We start from the raw sequence: 24,728 nt of genomic DNA on the forward strand, positions 1-24,728 counted from the left end.
ATGTTCACTTTCTGTCCCCAACCTAGGTGGTCAATGTATTGGATCACTCTACTTTCTCAGACACTGGTACAATTAAAGGGCCAGGAGTCGTGTGGACCTGAAAGTCATGGAGAACCCTAAGGCCTCGAAGAACACGGAGGTAACCACGAGCAACCCTAGAACCTAAAGGCCTCGGTCACTCATTGGAGGCTGCGCATGTCAATCCTCGCTTCTCGACAAATGAGCCTGGGTATCCGGCAGCGGGGCCACGGCCCACTGTTGACGCTTCTGGCCCCGCCCCCCGTCCCTGGTCTAGGGGCCCCTTTGGAGCCCTGTCCACGGTTACCCGAGGGGAGGCCTGGGTGGGCCGCTGGCGACATCCGCCCCCTTCCCTTCCCGTCGCGGGCCTCCACAGGCACCGCCGCAGACTGTCGTCCCCTCTGTGGCCGGCTCCTCGGCCTCCCCGTCCACCTCACGTCGGGCCCGCTGCCCACGGCCTCCGGACAGCGGCGGCCCCCTCGGCGGCCACCATCTTTGCGGTTGGCTTTGCCTCAGCCCGGTCGCCGCCCCATTGAGGTACTGCTTGTCGCCATGTCCTCCTCCGGGGATCCCGGCCAGGCCCCTGGCCAGGATAGCCCCGCGAGCGCTGTGGGGGCAGGGTCCCCGGAGGCCGGAGGTGGCAATGGGGTGGCCCCTGGGGTCGGGTTTCCCCAGATTGAGGTGGCTGGAGAGGCGGGGCCCGAGGTGGCCCTCGAGTCCGGGTCGCCCGAGATGGAGGTGGCCCTCGAGTCCGGGTTGCCCGAGATGGAGGTGGCCCTCGAGTCCGGGTTGCCCGAGATGGAGGTGGCCCTCGAGTCCGGGTCGCCCGAGATGGAGGTGGCCCTCGAGTCCGGGTTGCCCGAGATGGAGGTGGCCCTCGAGTCCAGGCCCCCCGGGATGGAGGTGGCCCTTGAGTCCTGGTCCCCCGAGATGGAGGTGACCCTCCACTCTGGGCTGCCCCCGATGGAGGTGTCCGAAGTGGAGGGGCCCGTGGGAGGCCTCGGGGAGGCTGCCTTGGGTCTGGGTCTGGCCCGCGGCCCGGCGGGCGTGAGCGCGGAGGCCGAGGACGACGACTCGGATTTCGGGCCGGCGGACGAGGACGGGGAGGAGCAGCAGGAGGAGGGTCTGGAAATCGTTGTGGACGCCCACCAGTTCCCAATGGTTGGCTTCCGCTTCATGTTCCTGGACCTGGTGCACTCGCTCCTGCACCGGATCTACCACAACAACCACATCCTCATGCGGCCCCGCCGCGGCCGCGTGATGGTCCGGACTCGGGCCCGGCAGCCCGACAGCCCCCGTTGGCACCCCGCAGCCCCCGCAGGCCCGCCGGCGTGGGCAGCTCCGGCCGCGGCCCGGGAGACCGAGGCCTCGTCCGAGGAGGAGGCCGCCTGGGAGACGGCGGAGGAGCCGGACGAGGAGTCTGAGGAGGGCCTGGCGACCGCCAAGGGTGAGGAGGGACCCGGGTGCCCGAGGGGCGGGGGCGGCGGGGGGCCCTGCGGGTGGCCGGGACGCGGAAGCCGGGGTTCCCCCAAACCCAAGGCGGAGGGCCTGAGCGGGAGCCCCATTCCCTGGGGACCTACAGCTTTTGAGAAGGAAGCGTGAGGCCCTCTGGCAGCTTCCACTAAGACAGCTGAGGGCCCCGGGGTAGCGGGTGAGCCACAGGCCACTGTCCGCCCGGGTGGCGGGGCGGGGGCGGGGCGGGGGCGGGGCGGGGGCGGGGCCTGAAGGAAAAGAGCCAGCCAATGGCACACCTCGTTTCTGCGCGTGGCTTTGAAAATGTCCAGAGTCTCAAAGTTCAATCCGCAGCATTACGAACTGACGCGCGTGGGCCTGGTACAAGTGAAATATTCAGGGGTTGAGTGAACGCGCTTTGCCATAGAATGTGTCGTTGAGGCAAAACCTTTTTGCGAGAAATTTCTGACAAAACCTTAGAGAAGGCCGCAGACCCTGATGATTCGGATCCCTTCTTCTCGGAAGGGCCAGAAATAGTCAGCTGCACAGGGTGACTGGGAAGAATGTCACCCTGAAAGTAAGGGATCGAGCCGCAGAGCTATCAGCCTGGAGGAGGCTTCCCACCTCTGCTTTTCAGAGTGACTTCTACGCTCCTGCTTCGGGGAGAGGACTGGGCGTCACTAGTCCTTATGCATCGGGAATGTCTGCTCCAACGTCTGTCTTATTCTTTACCAAAGGAACAACTAAATATCAGTATGAGAAGCCTGCCAAAGGGGCCAACGACTCTGAAAGGGAGGAAGAAAAAGACACATTTAACAAAAAGCAAGAAGGACCCATCTAAAGAAGATCTGCCCCAGCAGAGAACAGCCCCAGACGATCAGGTATCGCAATAGCTTTGCACATCACCCCACCTTTCCTGGCATTTACCTGCTACTGACAGTCCTTCCCCCCTCCCCAATTCTCCCAATAAATTAAGAAGTTTGTTTAAAATTAGTTTAAAAATTAAGTTTCATCAGCTTAGACCATTAACAGAAAACTCATGTACCTAGTAATAGAAAATACAGTATATTCTGAAATATATTTCACGGTTGCTCATTTTCGTTCTTGTGAGGCCTTTTGTCCTCTACCTGAAAGACTACTAGCAAGTGGTAAATGTCTCAGTAACTGAGAAAAATATTTCTTTAGAGAACAGTTAGCAGAAGCAGTAAGGAAATTGGCTGGCTGGGCACTAGTCAGACATTCATAGGAGAGACAGTGCCTTTGCAAAGGTGATTACATACAAATAGCAAAAAGTCAAAAATTCCAAGTAGGACCACACAATGATTAATACCTAGATATTCAGGTGTGGATGTTCATATTTTATGTGACAGTCCAAAGACACTTAGTCATCGTAGGGCTATTACTTATCACTGAATTGGCAATTAGGTCTTGAGGAATATCTTATCTTTGAATATTTAGAAAGATGTACATTTCTTTGCATTTTCACAGCTGTGTATTTCATAATCACAGCCTCATTCTTGTATGGTAGATAGAGAAACTGAGGGTCTGGGAGAGTAAGGGAGTGTCATTTGTGGAATGAGCAGAGGCTTTTAAGGTGAAGAGATTTCCTCTAATTCCAGAATGGCCTTTAGGGGTGGGGATGTGGGGGCAGGGGGGGATTTATGGTGTCAGGCCAGAGGGAGGCAAGGTTGGTATGATCCCAGAATTGAAGCCATGGGTTGCACGAGCACCCTCTACACAAGGGCACGGGTTACAAGAGGAAAGTGTGTTGTCTTCTCCTTGCTGAGATATAGCACACAGAAGGAGCCCATGGACACAGGGCTCTGTTCATAGGCCTAGAAGGTCACTAGTGCTGGTTAATGCTGCCTCACGGTTCCTTTTCTCTCATTTCATCCTGCAGTTGGCATAAAAGAAAGAAGATGAAGAAAGAAGAAAGAATCTGTTGTTCGTTATTTTTAGGTTTTTCATTTTTTAGAAGCCCATGGGAATTTTATTAACACTGATGTCATTCCAAACTGCATCATCCAAAAAGTGATATCCAATGAAATGTGACTCCTCGCTTATGTTTGACAGATATAGCTGATAGCATTTGTTCAAGTTAAAAGTAAGTTTGTTTTAAATTAATGCAATGGAATGTAGGCAGATTTTACTTAGATAAATTATCTTGACTCAGATCTCTCTTTTTCCTTTTTGTTTTGGCCCACTGTACCGTCACTGAAAGGTATCACTCTCCACCATTTGGTGAGCCTGTTTTAAATTAATTTCTTACAGCCCCAAATAAAAGAAAATGTCAAGTTTAAAACAATTGTTGTAAGGAGAGAGATGTAGGTCAAGTCTTTAGAGCTACACTGTCCATGACATTAGTAACTAGCCGTATGTGGTGACTGAAATATGGCTAGTCTAACTTGGTATGTGCTGTTAAATATAAAAATGTTAAATTAACTCACTGATAATTTCATATGGATTACATGTTGAAACGATAATATATTGAGTTAAAATGTACTATTAAAATTAATTTTCCCATTTCCTTTCACTTTTTAAAAAAGGTTTTATTTATTTATTGGGAGGGGGAGGCGAGGAGCAGAGGGAGAGGGACAAGCAGACTCCGTGTTAAGTGCAGAGTCCGACGTGGGGCTTGGTCATGACCTGAGCCGAAATCAAGAGTCCCATGCTTAACCACCTGAGCCACCCAGGCACCCCTCTTCTTACTTTTTAACGTGGCTACTAGAAGACTTAAAATTACACATGTGACTTGCGTTATATGTCTATTAGACAGTGCTGCTCTAGAGGATGGTTTTGTTTTGTTTTAAGACTTTATCTACTTATTTGAGAGAGAGAAAAAGCCTGACCAGGGGAGGGGCACAGGGAGGGGCAGACTCCCCACTGAGCAAGGAGCCAATGCGGGCTCAATCCCAGAACCCTGGGATCATGACCTGATCCAAAGGCAGACGCTTAACCTACTGAGCCCCCCAGGTGCCCTAGAGCCTGGTTTTGAAGGAAACCTCCCTGCTGGCTCCACTGGCCTTGAGGCCAGATGGTGCTGCTGAGCCTTGTCCCAGACACTGACTTAGAGCAGTGGTTCTCGAAGTTCGGTCCCCACAACAGCGTCACCCGGGAATTCTTAGGTTCTACCCAAGAGCTACTGAATCAGAAACTCTGAGGGTAAGGCCAGCACTCTGGGTTTGAACGAACCCTTCAGGGACGCTGATGCAGCTGAGGTCTCAGAAGCGCTGGTTAAGAACCACAGGGGAAGAAGCCGAGACTCACCTATGGTAGAACCAGCCTTCATTCACGGGCTTGGGACTGGCAGGTAAACTGAACAGGATGGCGAGGGCTGGCCCAGGGAGGAGGCCGGAACGCACAGGGGTTGAGACACAGGGGGCCTCCGATGGGGAGATGGCAGCTGAAAGCTGCATAAGGAGCTGCTTCCAGAGGGATACAGACATACCACATGTATGACGTCTAAGACACATGCAAAATGACCACCAGGTCTGGATTGTAGCTAAAGATGTCTGGGGTAAAAAGCACCCACAGGGGAGAAGCATACACATGCAGCATGTGTGACAGCATGCACAGGGAAGGGTAAAGAACTCATTTAGGATGGCGGCCCTGGGGGTTTGAGAGGAGAGGGCCTATTTCTGCATTTAGTTAAGGCTTCCTGCTACCCCCTTGACAGTACTGATACCTTCTCTCACATTATGTGCCAGCACATTTCCTATGCTAACTTACACGAGGGTTATTTTTTTTAATCGAGGTGAAATTCCCTCTAAATTAACCATTTAAAAGCGAGCACTTCAAAGACATTCACAATTTTGTGACACCGTGGCCTCTTTCATTCCAAAACGTTTCCATGGGCCCCAAACTCTGTACCCATAAAATAGCCGCTCCCCATTTGCCCCTCCCCCAGCCCCAGGGCAGCCGCCGGTCTGTTTTCCATCTCCATGAATTTACAAACATTTCGTAGAAAGGAAGTCACACGATATGTGACCTTTGAGTCTGACTTCTTTCACTTGGCATCACGTTTTCAAGACGCCTCCATGTCATACCAGGCACCAGAACACTCTTTTTTATGACCAAATCATGTTTTATTGTATGTCTATGCGGCAATTTGTTGATTCCCGGCTGCGGTGAACAGTGCCTATGAACAGTCCTGCTCAAGTATTTGTGCATTATTCATACATGTGTGTATTGACCCCTCCCCACCTCCCCACTCCCCCGCCACAGTGAACTTCCAAATGATTGGGACCTTAAAAGCTTTTATCTTTTTCCCCCCCAGAACCCTAGGCCCTGAGTTTTTCACTTAGTCGTTACTCCACCACTGCCTGTTAAAGTAAACTGAACACTTTTCCTTTTAACCGTTGTTGTTTTAAAATGGATTCGCACGTGTTCCTTATGACTAGACCCAGGGGGTGACACAGAGACACAGACGCCTGGTCATTAGCACCTAAACGGAGAGGACAGGTCAACAGTATTCGGCACGGTGTGATTCGAGGGCCTTCAAAGTGGTTCCAGTTTGTTGGTGTTTTTGCGGTGCTAGCTGCGGTAGACTGTTGCTTTAAGACCCAAGGGAGGGGGACCTGTGTCCTGCTGCCCCACTTTGGTCCTCTTCCGGCCAAGCCCCCGGCCACGCCCCTCCCTACTGGACCAGAAGCCCAGTCCCCGGGGAACAGGGACAGGGGTGTGTCCCTGCTCGCCCACGCTCCAGGGCCCTGCCCCCGCCCCACACCCCTGGCCTATGTGCTCCTCTTGGAGCTGTCCTTGAGAGGGCTGACTGCACGGGGCGGGGCGTGTGTGCTCCCAGGCCTAAGGGGAAGGGGGTCGTGTGCCTGAAACAGGGGATGGGGTGTGGTCTAGGAAGAGGGGGTGGGGGCAGCTCTTCCTATATGGTGGGAGCAGGATGTAGAGGAGTCTGAGAATTCTAAATCCTTTCAGGTCATTATGGAGGTACTTATGTCGTGGAAGGGAGATAAATCATTCAATAAAACGTGCTGATTTCAACATTTCAAATACATAAATACATGGTATGTGGGTCCCCAGCTGAGCTCTTTTTCTGACCGTTGCAGATGTTACAAATGTTCAGAAAGTCCAGGTTAAATATCTAGTCCATCACCCCTTTCCCCCTCTTGGCTCCGGGGCCGGGGGGTGGGGGGCCCTGCTTCTGAAAGTACTTGTTATAATAGCCCATCTTGCTAGAAGACTTGGATCTCGTCCCTAGCCCAGGCTGGAGAACAACCACCAACCACCACCCACCCCTAACCACCCCACACACCCCTCCAACTGCAGTACCCTCTCTTCCCACTGGTCCCTTTCTTTGTTCTCCAGGTGTTTATACACCACACTTCTCTAATACCCCTTTTTACCCACCCAAACACCCACCTGCTGGCCATCAGCTTGGCCAGGTGCCCCTGTGTGGAGGCCCTTGGTCCTCCGCACAATCTCTCTTTTTTAAATTATCTTTTTTATTATTATGTTCAATTAGCCAGCATATAGTACACCATTAGTTTTTGATGTAGTGTTCAATGATTCATTAGTTGTGTAGGATGCCCGGAGCTTGGCACCACATGTGCCCTCCTTAATGCTCATCTCCCCCCTCACCCCCGCCAGCCCGTTACCCCATCCCCTCCCCCCACCTTTCTGAAACCCTCAGTTTGTTTCCCCACCCCCGCCCCCGGAGTCCTGAGTCTCTCATGGTTTGTCTCCCTCTCTAATCTCTTCCCATTGAGTTTTCGCTTCCTTCCCTTACAGTCCTCTGTGCTGTTCCTCATGTTCCACGCATGAGTGAGACCCTATGATAGTTTTCTCTGCTTGACATACGTCACTTAGCATAATCCCTTCCAGGTCCACCCATGTCGATAAAAAGAGTGGGCATTCATCTCCTAACATTTTGCTTCTCAGACAACCCTCAGATCTGACTTATCCGTATCTTATTCGCTTCCCTCCCCACGTGACCAAGACAGACTGCAGAACAAGCTTTATTGAATTTATTTGCGTTGCGTATATACAGTGAAAACCACAAATGCTAAAAGAAGCTGAAAACTTGTTCAGAATGCGCATCCAGGCATTAAAAAAAACTTAACAAAACTCTGTTTTTAAGTAAGGAGGTTAACTGTGGAAAAGAAATTATTAATGGATAGCTCTCAGAGTGAGAAAAAAAAACTAATAGTGGTCTACTCTAAAAAAAGGGGGTAGGGACTAATTACCAGGGTCACTTGACTAAAGGGCGTCTACCTAAATAAACTGTTCACTATGGAAGTAGAAAGGAAATCAAACTCAGTCATTCCAAAACCTAACATTATCAGAATGGCAAAGATACAGTATCAGGAAAAAGAGATGTTTTATCAAGAAAATGCAAAAGCCAGCATATGACTCTATTATATAATGTCATAATGTCACGTTATACCATCATCATCAAAACCAAGCTCCAAGGATTTAAATTCGCTCTGGCACCTCACTGCTTCTATGATTTTTTTTTCTTATAGAAGGCAGCACCCCACTCAGAATTTAAAGGCACGGTTAGGTGGCAGACACAGTGAGAGGTATAGCGAGAAGAAACTTCTGGGTCTCCTAAGAAAATGAGCTAGGGCCTGTCCAGGCATCCAAGGGGAGCACTCCCTTAGTGTTTGGTGTGTTTGGGAGATGGAATAGAGGGAAAGGACTTGGGGGACTGTCTCATTGGGGATAAGGTGTGTGGGGACCTATCCAGTCTAGTGACTTCTGAGGTGTGTGCCTTCAGGAATGAGGGGAAGGAGAAGCTTATCTGATTTCATCACCTAAGGCTTCCAGTTTGCAGGAAGTTAATTGTTCTCAGGCTTTGGGGTTGCAATCTGGCTTTGGGATAAAATCTTGTGAAACAGAAGCTGCTGAGGAGGAGAGACTAGAAACTGGGCTACGGGAAGGTGTCTACCTTAAAGCTGGCATCAGAGAAAAGAGCTCTCCAGGAACCCCGGGGTCTTAAGTGCTTAAAAAACAGCATATATACAGCATTCGGTATATTTCTCAGCAACTAGAGAGTCCCAGTGGCCTTGGGATAAGAAGTCAAATACTGATGAGCTAACCATCTAGGGGAGCACGAGAATCGTCAAGAAATGTTCTGCCTTCTAGGGAGGTGCTCACTGCTGCGAAACTGGCAATGTGGGGCTTGTGCAAAGAGAGAACGTTCTAGAAGTTGCAGGGATTCGAGGGGGCTGTGCAGGTATACAAGGGTGGTGTCTCAAAGGGCAATGGCTAACTGGGGGACTGTCTGTGCAAAATTTTTCTCAGAGACCCAGAATTTTCCGTCCCACCACTTCTTCTCAGGGCCTTTGTGAAGCTTGGAGCAGCAACCAAAGAACTGAAGCATTTAGCCAGGCTCCTGAAACCTGAAGGCCAGTCCTTGGGCCAGATCATCTGGCCATTTCCATCCGAGGGAATTTATTTGATCAAGGGAAATGACCACCACCTTTCAGTCGCTCTCACAAAATGTTTTTTGCTTCCTCTCTTCTAAAGCTCGTGGTCCAGAGTAAATCATGTCACATTGCTTTTGTAGAGGAAAGGCTGGGTTTTCAGATGTTGGCAGTGACTGTACTGAGTGAGGGTTAGGCTTTCACGGCATTTCTTATGTTAAAATACTTACTGGCTTTAATTGTACTTTTAAGGTGCTTTTGCTTAATAGAAAGTGGTTATAGGAAATAAATCACTATATAGCGTTAATGCGACTATTGGCAACAATTCCTCCCACCGGGAGCTGTTTACTGCATGATTTCCGATATATGGGTCCAAGCTTTGGCTTTCTCCTTGGCCAGGGAGAACCAGACTGGCTCTTCCGGCTCTGCTGGCGCCTGGACCGCAGCTGGGAGAATGGAAGACCGCCTGGTTTCTTTGGCCATGGCAGGCATTTGAGCTATCTTCTGATCTTTGAATCCTGCAAGAACCACAACGAGTGACACACAAGCGGTAGGAAGCTCCAGAGACAATGGGGGAAGTGTATGGGATACAGTAAAAGTTCTCCTCCTTTCAGGTTTCCTTGGGCTTCTAACAGTCCCGTGCATGTGGCCTGCTACGTGTGGTCTCTCGAAGGGATAAGATCTACCCGGCTCCGGCCATGGGGGCCTGGGCATGGGAAGGCCCAAGAGAAAATACCAGCCAAGCTTTGGGTGGTTATTACTGGACTGGCTCACACTTATAAATCAAGACCAGAGAGGAAACATAAAATATGTCATCTATTCAGTTTTTTACATTTCAGATCAGGTCATGTTATCTCTGTTTTGCTGATCCTTGTTGTGTGAAATGACTAGTAAGGACTCAGTAGATCCACCCAGTATAAGTCTGTGCTAACGAACACTGTACCAACTACTGTGGCCGAACAGAAGACCTCCCAGTCCCCTGCTTCTACTCCTTCCTTCATCCTGCTTTACAACTGACTGACTCAGTGACTTTGACTCAACCCTGGGGGGGACGCATTAGAATCGCCTAGGGCTCTCTCTCTCTCTCTTTTTAAGCAATCAGACATTTATTTGGTCAATTAGAATTGCAGTTCAGGATACATAGATTTGGGTAAAAGCCTGACTGCTGCTTTACAACTAGAGCTCTTTTTTTTTTTTTGAGAATTTATTTATCATTTTGATAGAGCACGAGCAGGGGGAGCAGCAGGCGGAGGGAAAGGGAGAAGCAGACTCCCTGCTGAGCAGGGAGCCTGCCGTGTGGCTTGATCCCTGGGATCAAGACCTGAGCTGAAGGCAGATGCCCAACTGATGGAACCACCCAGGCGCCCCAGCTAGAGCTTTTATTTCAAACTACCAATGCCCGGGGGTGCCTGGGTGGCTCAGTTGGTTAAGCATCTGACTCTCGATTTCAGCTCAGGTCCTAATCTTGGGGTCTTGCAATCAAGCCCTGCATCAGGCTCCAGACGTAGAGCCTGCTTAAGATTCTCTCTCTCTCTCTCTCTCTCTCTCTCCCTGTGCCCTTCCCTTCCATCCGCAAAATAAATAAACAAATCCTTTAAAAATATAAAAATAAATAAAAACACCAATGCCCACACCATTTCCTGAACTACAAGAATTAGAATCTTTCGCAATGGCGCCAGGGCCATCTGTAATTTTGTAAATGCTTTAAAAGCTCAGCAGGCGATTCAAATGCACAGTTGAGAACCACCTGACAGGAGCAGAGGGCCCGTGAGGTTGTTAACAGCTATCAGCAGGCCAGGTGCCATGATTTCATGGCCAGATCACGGCTTCCTAAGTTCCTGGTCTAATTTCTTTATGAAGGGGATCAAGGCAGAGGACAAAAATGATTCCGTACAAATCTACCCTCCCCTCCCCCTGCTCCTGCTGTAAAGAAAATCCCCCTGGCACACACCTGTACTGCTGAGACCACATTCTATTCTATCCCAGCCCTGTGTTCGCTTGGCTTTCAACATCTCCCCGCCTCCCATGCCCTGCTTAGAAGGTGGAGAAGCAGGCCTCTGAAATAGTGAAAAGGAGCAATTCGACACCACTGGGCCCATATAGTAGATTATTTTACAGTGTCCCTGGGGCTGTGGAAGGTGAGAAAGTACTGCTTTGCTAAGAGCTGGAAAGGAGCTTGGTGTTTTCCTCTGGAATCACAGCCATGGGAACATTTTAGTGAGTGATCACAACTCTGTGTCTATTCCAGCTTCCTTGACGAGGCAGAGGACTGGGAGACCCTGGGAAAGTCACACAGTGGACCCAGAGTGGTCCTCACAATTGGATTTTCCTGAAACAAGCTAATATCTGTACCTAATGGAAGAGCCATGTGAATTACGAGGCTGATTTGGGGCGGAGGAGGGGTTGGGGAAAGACATATTTTGTCTGAAGTGGAAATTGCAGAAGTTTCCCAATATGCTGCCAGGACTTTCTTTGGAGGGGGGTTGTTTTTACCTGCTTTGGTAAACTTAGGTAGCTTCTTCTCTGCCGGCTTCTCCAGTTTATTGACATCGGAAGCAAAAGTCTTTCTGGATTGGTTTTCAGTTGCAAGGCCAGCTCCCTTTAATACAACAATGAAAACAAAAACTTGTTAAGGCCTGACATGGAGGAGTGATTGGTTATTCAGAAAACCACAAGCAGCAAGCCCTGTCCTATTATGAGCTCCACATTAGGCAAAAGGAAAGAGAGCAAAGGAAGGAAATAGCACTGAGAGGACCTCGGTTCAGAATTTAGGTTCACAAAACCTCAGCTGGTTCAAGTTTACCACCTCTGAGATCTGGAAGAAAAGGTTGTCTAATCATACAAATAGTGTAAACAGGTTAATGTAATTATCTAACTTGAAAACAACCTTCTCCCTAGCACATTACCAACACTTAACAGCACGCTAACAGAGTGTGGGGATTACGAACAAATGTTATCAAGGAATTGAAGTGAGTTCCGCAGGATCTCGCTTAGCAAAACTGTTGACCTCTGACTTGCCCTCCGTGTACCAGAAAGAGACATAGCTACGGGTCTTTCCAGAATTGTACAGTTTAAGCTTTTCAAATGCACCTTGCCACAACTGGTCTAAATTACTGAGTCTAGGTACCCTAGTGCATTTCTCCCGATGAAAACTTTAACCAAGGCATGCTTTGCCCCTGTATGTCCTACTCCCATAAAAATACTAATGATGAAAATGAAAAAAAATCTTTCGAGGAGAGTTAAACAGATCCTAATGTGATCCCTTGACAGAATGAGCAGTTAAAAGTACAGGAACTTAGACATATCTCTTGGTATGTAAATGTTATATGTTTTCTTAGGTCAGGGTTCTGCGATTTTGACAAGAGGGGCTCTCATTCCAGCACCTCCAAAGACATGGTAAATGGGATGTTGAAAGCTAGACACCATCCCGTCATCCCTGATCCACAGGTGGGGACCATTAATCTAGTTCATCACGTAACTCTGCTTCTCGCCTGTAGGGATGGGCCTCACTAAAGAGAACCAATAGTCAAAGCCCCAGATATCAAGCGTTACTTTTATAAAGTCAATCATTCTGGATGATATGGAAAGGTGCCCAGAAATGAAATGTCAAATGAAAAATAGTATGTATGGTTCGATCACATTTATATCTTCTTCAATACACACATATTCGTAGGCATAAAATGCCTATAGGGATAATTATTCAATTCTCCCCCCAGTGGTTACCTTTGGGTTTTTTTTTTCTGTAACATTCCTCATTGCTCAACTGATTTCATGGAATCCTGCTCTGGAATAATAATCAGGACAGGGTTTGATGTACGGAAACTTCTCATAGTCATTACATTTCACAAACCCTTTCAGAGCATAAATTGGACACGTTATTGTCTGAGTACCAAGCAAGACTCTTCCCCACAAAGAAGCCCGCGCCTTGATTAGTGCACCCAGAAAGGTGGGGAGCTGTGGGCTCGGCAAAGTTTCCAATGCAAGCTTAGTCAACCAACTCTAGTAACCTTCTGGAGTGTTCTGTGGGTTGCCGCAAGTTCTCCCCCATGTCTAGGCTCTTTGGCCTCGGGCTTGGCTCCAGCTTTGTTCTTGGTTTTTGTCTCTTTCTTGGGAATTTGGACCTGGGAACTCTTCTGCTTCTGCTTTACCATGGTTATCCAAGCTGGCTCTGAGGCTGTACAATCTGAGTGTTGGCCAAGAGCCTTCCCTGAGAAAGGAAGGAGAGCAGTTAGAACAGAAGTGAGGCAGGCAGGGTCTCGAGCTGGGCTAGAGCCCACCCACACTAATGTACAGATGGGATCCTTGTTAATTGCCAGATGAAAATGAACAGAGATTCCATCGAAAAGGGTCCCCTTCTTTGGTGTCATCCCCACAACCTGGCAAGGCAGGAGCTCCTCGCATAGATCAGTTTGCATACTATCCTCTGATGGTCCCTCGCCCTTCCTTGTCCATCCCTCTTCCCATCCCCAGATCAGGGCAGGACAGGGGTGGCCGAGTGGGCTGGGAAAACTGCCAGGAGGCCAGAGGTTCAGGCTATCGATATCATTCCTTGAAGTCCAAGGAGTATCTTATGATATTTGACACTACATATTCCCTTATGCAATCATGTGATTACATGGGTGTGGTTCTAGGTGTGAAGACCATGGGATGGTCCGTGTGAAGGTACAAAGGCTTTGAGAGAGATTAGTGCTCAAAAGATCACCTAGCTCTGGATTCTTAGGCATTTCAGGTGTGGGAAGCAGCTGTGGAAGTAAATTAAGATTTCAAGCTGAGAGTCTGAACGGAGTGTTCTACTAATGAGTTGGCTTTTAAAAAACACATGGTGTTGTGGGGGGAGCATAATACGTGTCTAAGTATTTTGGGAAAGATATAATATTCTATCGAAAGGGAAGGTGCCCAGAAGGAATAGGCAGATGGTGGTGTGTCCATCACAGAATGTGGATGGATGGATGCCCCCGGGAAAGGGAAGACTCAAAATTACCCATCCCCAAATCCATCAAGCCACAAGCCAGCCCTATCAAAATGACAGCTCAGCAGGCAAGGCTTTGATCTCTACTTGGTACCTCCAGAGGTCCTCCAGAGAGAGAAAGTCTCACCTGGGACCTTGTAAATGGGTTGCTTCTTGGCCATGCTTTCGGATTGGGGCCTGGTCTGTTGCTTCTCTGCAAGGTCAGATGCTGTGCTGGGGTTCTCTGCAGTGCCCTGGAGCCCCGGTGAAAAGCTTCTTTTGATTTGCTGTTCTGTGGAAGATGAAATCAGGCCCAAGGCGAGTGAAGAAAACTTTAAAAGATCATCTTGTTTCTCACTCTTGTACTTCTTCAAGGAAGGGACTTTTCTCAGGCGAACTCCAAAAATGGTTTCAACACCAATTTCACCGGTGGATTCATCTGGATGGCTGTTATTTCGATCACTGCTCTTGAGACCTTCTCCCTTGGAGTAAGTGCCCCCCACAGTGGAGGCCTGCCTGGTAGAAGCCATAGTGAGCTTCATGGGTTTGGGATCTGGAAGCAGGGTATTCTTAGGGAGGTCTTCAGAGACTTGTCGAAATTTCCTGGTCTTGTTTGGAGAAGCTGGGCCTCTTGAGAGGGACCAGATTCCAGGATGGCTCTCAGAGGTGGCGCCCGCAGCGGCGGCACTCACGGAACCCGGATGGACTTGTGGCAGGTACTCGGGCTCTGTCAACACCTGGCAAGGGTATCTGCAATGGTGAGGCTGGTGCTCCTCAGACCTGTTCCAATCTCCAGGGACGCTCGCTGGACCTGCCAAGAAAAGCCGTGGCTGTAATTCAGCCTCCTCCTTGGCTTGGTGAGGGCCTCTGGAAGGCAGTGGCTCTTCAGAACTCTTCTGTATTTCAGGAGAGCTCTGAGAGGCTGAGGAGACTTGCTGGTACTTGAGCTTGGCCGGTGCCATGAAAAGGTGTCTGGAGGGCACCTGCTCCTTGGAACTGCTCTGCTTCGGCTTGGTGGAGGCACTTTCTGAACATGGGATAACTTCCCTGGGGCCTTCCGGCCTCCCCAAGGGCTGTAAGGGGTGTGCCAGGGGCAGCAGCTTGGAAGAGATGGCTCCTTCGGTACTGGCATTCTCTGGGCCCAAGAAAACTGGGTACTGGACTTTAGACCTCAACAGAGATTTGGAAAGTTGATTTGTAGATAGAGAATTAGCAGCACTCTCCGAAAACACTTTTTCTGCCATAAACTTCACAAACGACTGGGAAGGATGCCTGGACACTGGTGGTTTCTTGGCAGATCTTTCAGCAACGGTATTCTCTATACGTGAGGACATCTCCTGAACCTTAGACCTTGATGAGAACTGGGTAGGATATTTGGAAGCCACTGGCTTCGCATACATGGTTGTCTGGGTGGCAACACTCTCAAAATTGTATGATATTTGCTGGACTCTGTATCTTCCAGGGGACTGGGAAGTCTTCTTGGAAGGCCAAGGCTCTGTAGAAGCAACCCTCTCGGTGGCAAACTTTTCTGGAGCCGCGGAGACTTGTTGCCTGACCACTGCTTTGGTCAGGGCCTGAGAAGCCATTCTGGAAGAGAGCTGATCTGTGGAAACACTCCTCTGGGTCAGGGAGCCATCTGGAACCAGGAAGGCTGGTTGTTTGACCACTGCTTTGGTCAGGGCCTGAGAATGCATTCTGGGAGACAGCTGATCTGAGGAAATGCTCCTCTGGGCCACAGAGCCCTCTGGAGCCAGGAAGGCTGGTTGTTTGGCCACTGCTTTGGTCGGGGCCTGAGAAGCTATTCTGGAAGAGAGCTGATCTATGGAACCTCTCCTCTGGGTCAGGGAGCCGTCTGGAACCAGGAAGGCTGTTTGCTTGACCACTGCTTTGGTCAGGGCCTGCGAAGCCATTCTGGGAGGGGGCTGCTCTGTAGAAACGCTCTTCTGGGCCATTGAGCCTTCTGGAGCCAGGAAGGCTGCTTGCTTGACCACTGCTTTGGTCTTAGAAGACCTTCTGAGAGAGTGCTGCTCCATAGCAATTCTCCTCAGGGCCTCCGCGCCCTCTAGAGCCTCTGAGACAGGTTGCTTGACTTTTGTGCTGCCCCGGGACCTGACAGAGCATCTGGGAAGCTTTGGCTCGGCAGGGGCACTGCGTCGTTCTGGAGGCGGGCTCCGCTGCCCTGGAGGCCCGCCCTGTTGTTCGGGAAGCACGCTCTGTTGTTCTGGAGGCGTGCTCCGTTCCGGGGGGGCGCTCGCTGATCGCTGGGAGTCGGCTCGCTTCACTGCCCGCCTCCTGGGGTTCTGAGAAGTCTTTCTGGGAGGCAGTGGAGGCAGGGGAGCTCGTGGCTCCAGAGAAATGCCCCACTCCAGAGCAGCGCTCTCTTCGCGCTCGGAGTCCTGCTGCTCGAATGAGGAGCTCAACCAGGACCAGTAGACGGTTCTGGGAGATGCCCGGCCCGGCACCAGGGCAGCACCCGGGGCAAGGCCCAGGCTGGGCTGGCAGCACCCTGCGGCGGAGGCGCCCACCGGCTCTGGTGGGGCGGGCTGTGGCGGGACTTTGGGCCACACGGCGGGCTGCGAGGGGTCTCTGGGTGGCAGCTCCACGGATGCGCCCTCGGTGCCGCTGCCATCAGCCTCTGACGCTTGCGCGCCTCTCGCATTGGTCAAGGCCTGAGCAGAGTATGTGGGGAGCAGCGGCTCCATCGAAATGACCTTCTCGGCGGCGGAGGCGGTGGCCTCCAGACCTGAGAACACACTGGGCTCCGCTATGGGGTTCATGGAGGCCTGGGCAAGGCCTTGCGGAGGCCAAGGCTCCGCAGGAGCTGCCGGCATTTCTGGACCGTCGGGGGCCTGTTGTGGGACCAGAGGTCGCGTCAGGGACTGAGAGTCGTGTCTGGGGAGCGGCGGCGGCTGCACCGAGGCGTTCTGATCGACCCCAGCACTTTCTGCTCCCAGGCACACCTGGTGCTCCACGACTGGCCTCAGGACCGTCTGGCAGGGACGTCGGGGAGGTGGCAGCTCCACGCAAATGCTCCCCTCGACAGCCGGGACCCGCACAGGCTCCTGGATCGCTTGCTCCGTGATGGGTTCCAGCAGCGGGTGGGAATGCGGCCTCGGAGGCAGGGGCGGCAGCAGCTCCGCGGAAGAGAGCCCGACAGCGGTACAAATTTCTGGACTTTCGGAGACTGGTTGCTCCACCCAAGGCTTCCCGAGGCGCTTGGAACAGATTCTGGGAGGCAGTGGCTCCGGAGGAATGTCCCACTGTGCAGCTGCGCTGTCGGGGCCTGCGGAGGTCTGTGGCTCTGCCTGAGGGCTCAGCCGGGGCTGGACCGGCTGCCGGGGCTGCGCGGGCTCCACAGGGCTGCTGCTGGGGGCGGGAGGCCTCGCCGAACCCTTGGACATTTGCTGCGGAAGGACCGGCTTCAAGAAGGACAGAGCCAGCCGCTCCACGGACACACCCCACTCCGCCGGGAGGATCTGGGAAACTGAGGCCACCTGTTGCTGGTCTGCGGGCTTCGCCGAGGCCTGGGAAGGGGGTCCAGGAGGCCCATCTTCGTCCGCGCTGCTCCACTCTTCAGCGCTGTCGTACTTCTCCATGTAGCCATCGGATTCTGTGGACATTTGGTCTTCAGCCTCCCCCAAAGCCTGGGCAGCTGAGGTGGGAGTCAGCAGCTCATCAGAACTGCTCGAGTTGCTGGAACTTTCTGAGTCTGAGGCTTCTTGGTCATCGTCAGGCTCCTCCAAGGGCTGGAAGGGGTGGCTGGGAGCTCGCTGCGGCTCGGACCCGCTCTCCTCCTCCTCCGACGCGCTCTCTGGATCCGAGGATGCTTCCTCGGCTTCGGCGTTCCCGAAGGCCCCCGCCAAGTATCTGGCGGCCCGCTGCCGCTCGGGGCTGCTCAGCTCCATAGCCGAACTCTCGTATCCTGTGAAGACGTCTTGGTCGTCGTGAGGCTTCCCTGAGGACTGGAGAGAACGCTGGGGGGGCAGCTGCTGCTTGGACCCGCTCTCCTCCTCTGACGGGCTTTCGGGATCCGAGGACCTGTCTCCGGCTCTGGGCTTTCTCAAGACCCAGGAAAGGCTTCTGGGAGTCAGCCTCTCGGCAGAAATGCCTCCCTCGGCCCGAGCGCTGGCCGGGCCTGAAATGCTTGCTGTGAAGGCCCGGAGAATGTTTGCGGGTGACCTTTCTCTGCAGACGGCTGGAATATCTTGAACCGACTCCATCTTCAACTTGAGAGCTTGCAGATCAAAGCTGAAAGCCTCCTCCCCTTCTGACTGGAGGTGGGAGGGATCCATAAACACTTGCGCCTCCATAGCCACCGAGAAGATGACATCCTCCGGGGTTGTAGAAAGGCTTTCCGTCCCCGATGAAAGAGGAGCTCTGGCTTCTGGCCACTCGGCTCCGGAGGCCCCGTCCTCCCGGCCTGGCGATGGACCCCAAACCACAGACTCTGCCTGGGCTTTGGGTACAAACTGGGACACTGGGGCTTTTCTGGTGTTCAAATCGACACCAGCCTTTTTCTTTCTCTTGCCATCTCCATTTGGAAGCGGCTCCTGGGGAGGAGTACGTTGGGCCTGCTGAGTCGCGGGCTGCTCCATGACTTGTCGCTCCAGAGACAGGTTCCGGAGACGGCAGTCCCTGGCATTCTTCTTGGTGGGTGGGGACCCAGCCCTCTCACTGGGGACAAGCCCTCCACTGGATGGTTTAAACCTTCTTCCTCGGGGTGCACACTCAGTTGATCCTGAAGCACTCGATCCTTGTTTGCTGCGAAGTCTCCCTTGTGCTGCTGACTCCCGGCTCTCACCCCAGGCCACGCCGGCCCATGCAGCCTTGTCCACTGGCTTCTTATCCTGCATTTCGGTTCTCTTGCTGCGTTTCAGGCTTGAGACACCTGTACCCAATAGAAATAAGGGAAAGAAAAATATGCATGCCTGGGACGTCCTAAAATCGGAGGATTCAGCCCCCGCCCTGTGGGTACCTAGTCACTACCGAATCTCTTGGTATAAAGAAGCTTCTAGGCAGAACAGGGTCAGGGACTTGGCTGCTATTAGCCTCTGCAGTTGGAAATGTTTACATCAAAGCGAAATCCCAATTTTATGAACGGATTACGAGGTCATCTCATCAACTGCCAATCAAAGGTCTGGGCCACCGTTAGGTGTGAAACACGATTTTTGAACCCAAGGACACCGAATGGGTTCTATCCTCTGGGTGTAAAAAGGATAATTATTAAAAATAAGTAAGAGAAAAAGATGAAAAAGAAAGTAAATTTAACTTTTACTTCCATTTCTTCTCTGTATGTGTGTGTGTATGTTTCAGGACAGTTTGGTGGTTTTGTTAGTTTTCATGGAAAAACAAATTTAGGGATATCCCCCCCCCTTTTTTTTTGAACCCAAGTGTAAAATCCTTTGTAGCAAAAAATAGGAAAGAACTCTTCAACTTGTGGAATTCCAATTGTGGAATTGGAATTTTGTTTTATCAAGTATCACCTGAAATTAGGTTGTTGTCAGCGGGAACCACTATCCCTACACAGACACACACACACAAACACACAGACACACACACACACAGATTTTTTGCTACAGTGCTTTGTGTGGCTTGGGGGATTTAGCAGGTGTTTGCTGCCAAGGACATCTGTCTACAGCTGCCAGAACCCTCTTTGCCTATGGATAGGGGAACTGGTCTCACTCTTCACAAAACCTTTTTCTCTCTACTGGAAGAGAATAGCAATCTTAAAAAAAAACTAGTTTTGAGGGGCACCTGGGTGGCTCAGTGGGTTAAGCCTCTGCCTTCAGGTCAGGTCATGATCTCAAGGTCCTGGGATCAAGCCCCGCATTGGGCTCTCTGCTCGGAGGGGAGCCTGCTTCCCCCTCTCTCTCTGCCTGCGTCTCTGCTTCTCTGCCTACTTGTGATCTCTGCCAAATAAATAAATAAAATCTTTTTTAAAAAAACTAGTTTTGAGCTAATTCTGTTATTAGTCTCTGGTTCTGGAGCTCAAGGGTTATGGAAGGGGGGAAGATCACTGGTTGCTTCAGATATACCTTAGCCTTAGAGAGGATTAGGCAAGCTTACAAACAAATAAGCAAGCACAGCACATCTCTTTGGTTGCAAATTCGTTTAGATAAAAGAGTGATCCAGGCATCATCTTTTACCTTAATCCCACACCAGTGGCAAGGGTAAGAGTCGGGCAGTTTAGCTGGAGGAACCCAGACCCCCTTTGACATGCATCTTAAACCAAAAGCGCTCTAAGGGCCAGGGACAGACAGCAGCCTAGTAAATCTCATTCCACAGAGCCTGTCACGGAGCGTGCCCAATACACCTTTCTGAATGAGGGTAAGTGTGCGCTAACCTGCACCGTCTCTTCTCGGTTTCCATTTGTCCGCTTCTCTTGGCTTGGTTGTACTCTTCTCTTCTCCAGAAGCCACTAGAAGGATGGGCTCCTCTTGCTTTGCTTTCCCCTGAAAGAGGGAAAGAGCTTCAGACGGAAGTGCTTCCCACCCACCCCTGCGTGGCTGCCGAGGAGGTTGACCTCAGGAAAAGAAGTCCTTGATCTCCAAAGGGCTCTGCTGGGAACACAACCACACCGTTAACCACAGAAATGATTTCCAGTGGCATCCATCCCCTTGCCGATCATGTTACCTACTGGAAGTGATTTTACCCATTGGGAGTGATTTGCCCAGAATGGAAGCTTCTGATCTCTGAGGGGTTGGCAGAAACAGCCCAAAATCTGCTGAACCACACAACAAGCCCGACGGCAGTCCTACTGGTGGCAACACCGGAATTCCCACATTCGTTTCGGCGGATCTGGGAGCCAAACTCAAAACCCATTTGGCTTCTTTTCAGGGAATTTAGTGAAAGCATGAAGTATGTCTCTCCAGCTCCAGAGAAGGAAGAGGGCTGGGGTTTCGCTGGGAAAGGAGAGAGAAAATGACGAAGGGTTCAGCCCTTCCGCTGAGAGGGTTGAAGTTGGTTTCATATAAACAAGGTTTACGGATGATTATGGGGCAGCTTTGGAAATGTCAGAGCAAAGCTGCCCTGGACAGCGTCCGGACGCTGCTACGTGTAAGCCTCTGTGACGTGCCTCTGAAGACTAACGTCCTACGCCTTCTGCTCGCACTCATGGTGCCTGTGCAGACTCACTCAGCACGGAGGGATTCATTCTTGAGTGAATGAGGTGAGGCAGCCCTGGGTTCCAATCTCTGCTCCTGTGTTCACTCACCACGTGAGCTTGGCCGGGTTGTTCGCTAAATCTCTATGCCCACACCTGAAAATTAGGGGTGGGGGGAACCTGAGAAACTCTAAATCAAGGAGCAAATGACAGTGGCCTTCGTGTCAAACATGGTCCTAGACCCTTTTACATTCAGCCATGTCTTGGGGGAGTCACGTGGAAGATGTCCTGACCTTCTGAGAGAGGGATGCCCAGGCCTTTTCTTCTTCTTCTTTTTCAAAAAAGATTATTATTTATTCATTTGAGACAGAGAGAGATATGTATAGAGAGAAAGAATGAGCAGGGGGAGGGACAAAGGGAGACAGAGAAGCAGACTCCCCGCTGAGCAGGGAGCCCGATGCAGGGCTCGATCCGGGGACCCTGAGATCATGATCTGAGCCGAAAGCAGACGCTTCATGGACTGAGCCACCCAGGTGGTCTGCCCGGACCTTTTTTTGATTAGGCTATGTAGAAGAAGAGAGTCAGAGGCTCATACTACCTTTCCTTTAGCCAACATTTGCCATCTCCCCGGTTTGTGGTGAGGCCTCCGGGTGAAAACGCATATATAGGGTTTAGTGTTTAGTAATGGGCCACCTTCTGCTTGACAACCGACCAAGGAGATCCTCTCGGAGCCACCAGAGGGCACCCCGGACCTGCTGTCCTGCTGACTGTTCTTTAACTCATATTTTGTTCTCTCTCTTTTTTAAAGACTTTTTTGGTTTGTTTTTTAGAGAGAGAGAGCACACAAGTCGGGGAAGGGGCAGAGGGAGAGGGAGAGTACCTCAAACAGACTTCTTGCTGAGCGCAGAGCCCGACGTGGGGCTCAATCCCATGACCCCAAGATCTGAACGTGGGCCGAAATCGAGAGTCGGACGCTTAACGGACCGAGCCATGGAGGCCCCCCCTTGCTATCTTTTTAAAGCTAAATTGAAGTGTCTGAGCTCGATGCAACGTGGTGGGGTGAAGAGAGTACGGGGTTGGAAGTCAAGACTGGGTTCTGGCCCCAGATCTGTTACCATCAGGGTGTGTGACCTTCGTCAACTATTTGTGCTTTAATGTCCTTCCCTATAAAAGGGTTGTAAATCCTTCAAGAGGCCTGGGAATAAACTCCCACATAGGAAGACCTTTTAGTGACTTCCAGCTCTAAATACATCCCTTAACTTATAGCCCAGAGTCACTGAGGAATTGGGTGTTTGACCCAAGTGAAACTTGCAGCTAACTGACCCATCTTTTTAAACACTGACATCTTCAGTAAATTAAAATTAAACACCAACGTTTTACCTTTTGCTAAAAATCTTTCCCAAAGACGTTACTTCCCTCTCTTCTTAAACAGGTATCAAGAAACACGGGTAAACATTTCTTGATAACCTGGATAAGTAATGAACACGATCTATCACATTGGACTGTGATAAGGTGTGGCCCTGAGGGATTTACTGAGGTGGGCTTTACTGAAGGTTCTGGAACCCTCTGCTCCCAAACCATTTCTGCCCTCTTTCTCTGCTATCAATGGTCCCATCGCTCTGTTGTCAGATCTCCCAGTCTGGTGGCCATGTTTTTAACATAACTGGCCTGCCTCGACGCAGCTCTGGTGGCTAGGAAATCACATGACATAACTTGGGGACACCTATGAGACACTGAGAGATCTCTGGGGGTAGACCAACAGGCTTCTGGACCACGGTTGAATATCCTCCAGGAGGAGGGTGTAGTGGATTTCCAGATGCTAAGCCCAGAAGCAGTTCCTGGGGTTCAGGTCCCTGCTTCTGCTTTCTTCAGTCCCTTATGTGTAAGTTCCACATGGAGAGGACATCCCACCCACTAGACACAAGTTTGCCCACCTCTCCAGGGAGGGGTGGGAGGTCAGCATCAAGCTTGGGACAGTGCCCTTGACTTCACCATCCTGACTTAGGGCCTGGATTCCTCAAACCATACCACTCCCCTAGCAACAGTTTGGGAAGGTCAGAACTCATCTCTTATTATATGGGAGCTTATCCCCAGGCCTCTTGAAGGACTTACAGTGGCTTGAGGATTCTTTCTCTTCTTTTGTTTCCGGGGGTTTAAGGCCATCTTGTGTCGAGCTGCTGAGACTCATGGGCAGGTGAGTGCGGCTGGGAGAGGCAATCATGGCATATGTGCTCATGCACTGTGAGCGGGTGGGTCCTGGTGAGGGCTCAAAGGAGCTCTGGAGAGAGGGGGAGAAAAGGAATGGGTCAACTCCCTATGCTACCGCTGGTCCCGAAAGCTGGGAACTTCTCTGGCTGAAGGGCTCCTACAGAAGAAATCCCTGGGGCGCCCGGGTGGCTCAGTCGGTGAAGCGGCTGCCTTCGGTGCAAGTTATGATCCCAGGGTCCTGGCATGGAGCCCTGCACCAGGCTCCTTGCTCGGCTGGGGGCCTGCTTCTCCCTCTGCCTGCTGCTCCTCCTGCTTGTGTACACTCGCTCTCTCTGACAAACACATAAATAAAAAGTTGAAAAAAATTAAATAAAGAAGAAATCCTTCATGAACTACTGTCCCTTGTCCTCCAGCAATATTGACCCTTCTAGTTCATGGGCTCCTTAGAGGCAAAGTGCACACTTCTGTTGGGTTCCTTATAGGTGAAAAATGAGAAAGAGGAAATCCAGGTTGCTCCCCTGCTTAGAAAGGACTCGGGGGCTCCCCTTTGCCCTCAGGACAGGAAATCAACCATTTAATGGAGTTTATAAAGGCAAAGGATTTGCATTTTCTCTTGTCCCCTATGCCCTTCTGATTAACTGGAGGGTCCTGCTGGGGTGAGAGGCACAGTGTGGGTCAGGAAAATCCATCAGGGCTGTGGGGTTTCTCCATAAGAGGTCTGAGTGGAGGGGAGAAAATCAGGCCGGAAGAGGGCTTGTGCGTAATCATCTGCATGTGCATGTAACAAGCACTGGGTGTGATAGGCAACTGATGAATTATTGAACACTACATCCAAAAGTAATGATGTACTATATGTTGGCTAATGGAATTTTTTTAAAGAGCTACCTTTATTTCTGGTTACTCTTGAAGCACGCCAGGCCGACGGGAGGACCCTGAGGAGTGTGTGCCCCCATCTCCAAGGAGGTGGGGAGGAAGCCCGTCACCTTGTCCTCATTATGGCTGGCCTCCACCTTTCCAAACTGTGTGGTCCCAGGGCTCCCAGTTCAGTTCCTCTGTAGGAGCTTCAAACTGGTCTCCTCTGGGTATCTTGACATAGCACTCTCTACACCTCCAAGACACACCCCAGAACACATCCCACTCGTGAGCAGCTCCCAATATTGGTGTCAGGAGAGCCTCCTCAAAGACCAAGTGATAAATCATCTCTCTCCTGGACAGCAATGGCGAAGGATGTAGATTAGCATGTGGACACAATCTCCATCTCTGTTTACTTACTAGCTCATTCTAGCTTTCCACAACACCAACGGGTCACCTGTGGCATTTGCAGCTTTGAACTCTCTCCTCAATTCCCCACCACTGTCGGGTGATAACCTCAGCTACTATCTTGGTTCCAACTGTGGTTCTTTTTTTTTTAATTTACTTTTATTGGACAGAGAGAGAGAGAGAGAGACCACAAGTAGGCAGAGAGGCAGGCAGAGAGAGAGGGGGAAGCAGGCTCCCCGCTGAGCAGAGAGCCCGATGCGGGGCTCGATCCCAGGACCCTGAGATCATGACCTGGGCCGAAGGCAGAGGCTTAACCCACTGAGCCACCCAGGAGCCCCCCAACTGTGGTTCTTTTATG

At 51.1% G+C, this 24,728-nt stretch overlaps 2 protein-coding genes across 3 annotated transcripts in view; one reads left to right on the forward strand and one right to left on the reverse strand.

Annotated features, from left to right (window-relative positions):
• Positions 1 to 333: 333 nt before the first annotated feature.
• On the forward strand, positions 334 to 2,345 carry LOC116859458 (cancer/testis antigen 47A-like). Of its 2 annotated transcripts, none has more exons than XM_032844770.1 (3): positions 334 to 773; positions 906 to 1,465; positions 2,208 to 2,345. In XM_032844770.1, exons 1-3 carry the CDS (start codon positions 571 to 573, stop codon positions 2,309 to 2,311), a joined length of 867 nt encoding a protein of 288 aa, XP_032700661.1. In that variant the 5' UTR covers positions 334 to 570; the 3' UTR covers positions 2,312 to 2,345. The 2 variants fall into 2 exon arrangements, with proteins under 2 accessions (XP_032700661.1, XP_032700660.1); XM_032844769.1 differs by having other exon boundaries at positions 693 to 723; positions 823 to 1,465.
• Positions 2,346 to 8,498: 6,153 nt separating this feature from the next.
• Positions 8,499 to 24,728, reverse strand: part of KIAA1210 (KIAA1210 ortholog) — a 67,486-nt gene continuing 51,256 nt past the window's right edge. The window contains 7 exon segments of the mRNA XM_032844780.1: positions 8,499 to 9,370; positions 11,346 to 11,451; positions 12,860 to 13,059; positions 13,949 to 18,688; positions 20,144 to 20,252; positions 23,015 to 23,084; positions 23,086 to 23,180. Of these exon segments, the coding sequence (XP_032700671.1) occupies positions 9,198 to 9,370; positions 11,346 to 11,451; positions 12,860 to 13,059; positions 13,949 to 18,688; positions 20,144 to 20,252; positions 23,015 to 23,084; positions 23,086 to 23,180 (5,493 nt within the window). The 3' untranslated portion in view covers positions 8,499 to 9,197.

Source organism: Lontra canadensis, unplaced genomic scaffold (assembly GCF_010015895.1).
Source record: "Lontra canadensis isolate GAN:19392208 unplaced genomic scaffold, GSC_riverotter_1.0 scaffold155, whole genome shotgun sequence".
NCBI lineage: Eukaryota > Metazoa > Chordata > Mammalia > Carnivora > Mustelidae > Lontra > Lontra canadensis.

Coding starts and splice junctions, on each gene's coding strand:
- LOC116859458 (XM_032844770.1), top strand. CDS start 571: ATGTCCTCCTCCGGGGATCCCGGCCAGGCCCCTGGCCAGGATAGCCCC. Junction 774..905: donor GAGGTGGCCCTCGAGTCCGG/GTTGCCCGAGAT, acceptor CCTCGAGTCCAG/GCCCCCCGGGATGGAGGTGG. Junction 1,466..2,207: donor GGGCCTGGCGACCGCCAAGG/GTGAGGAGGGAC, acceptor TCTTTACCAAAG/GAACAACTAAATATCAGTAT.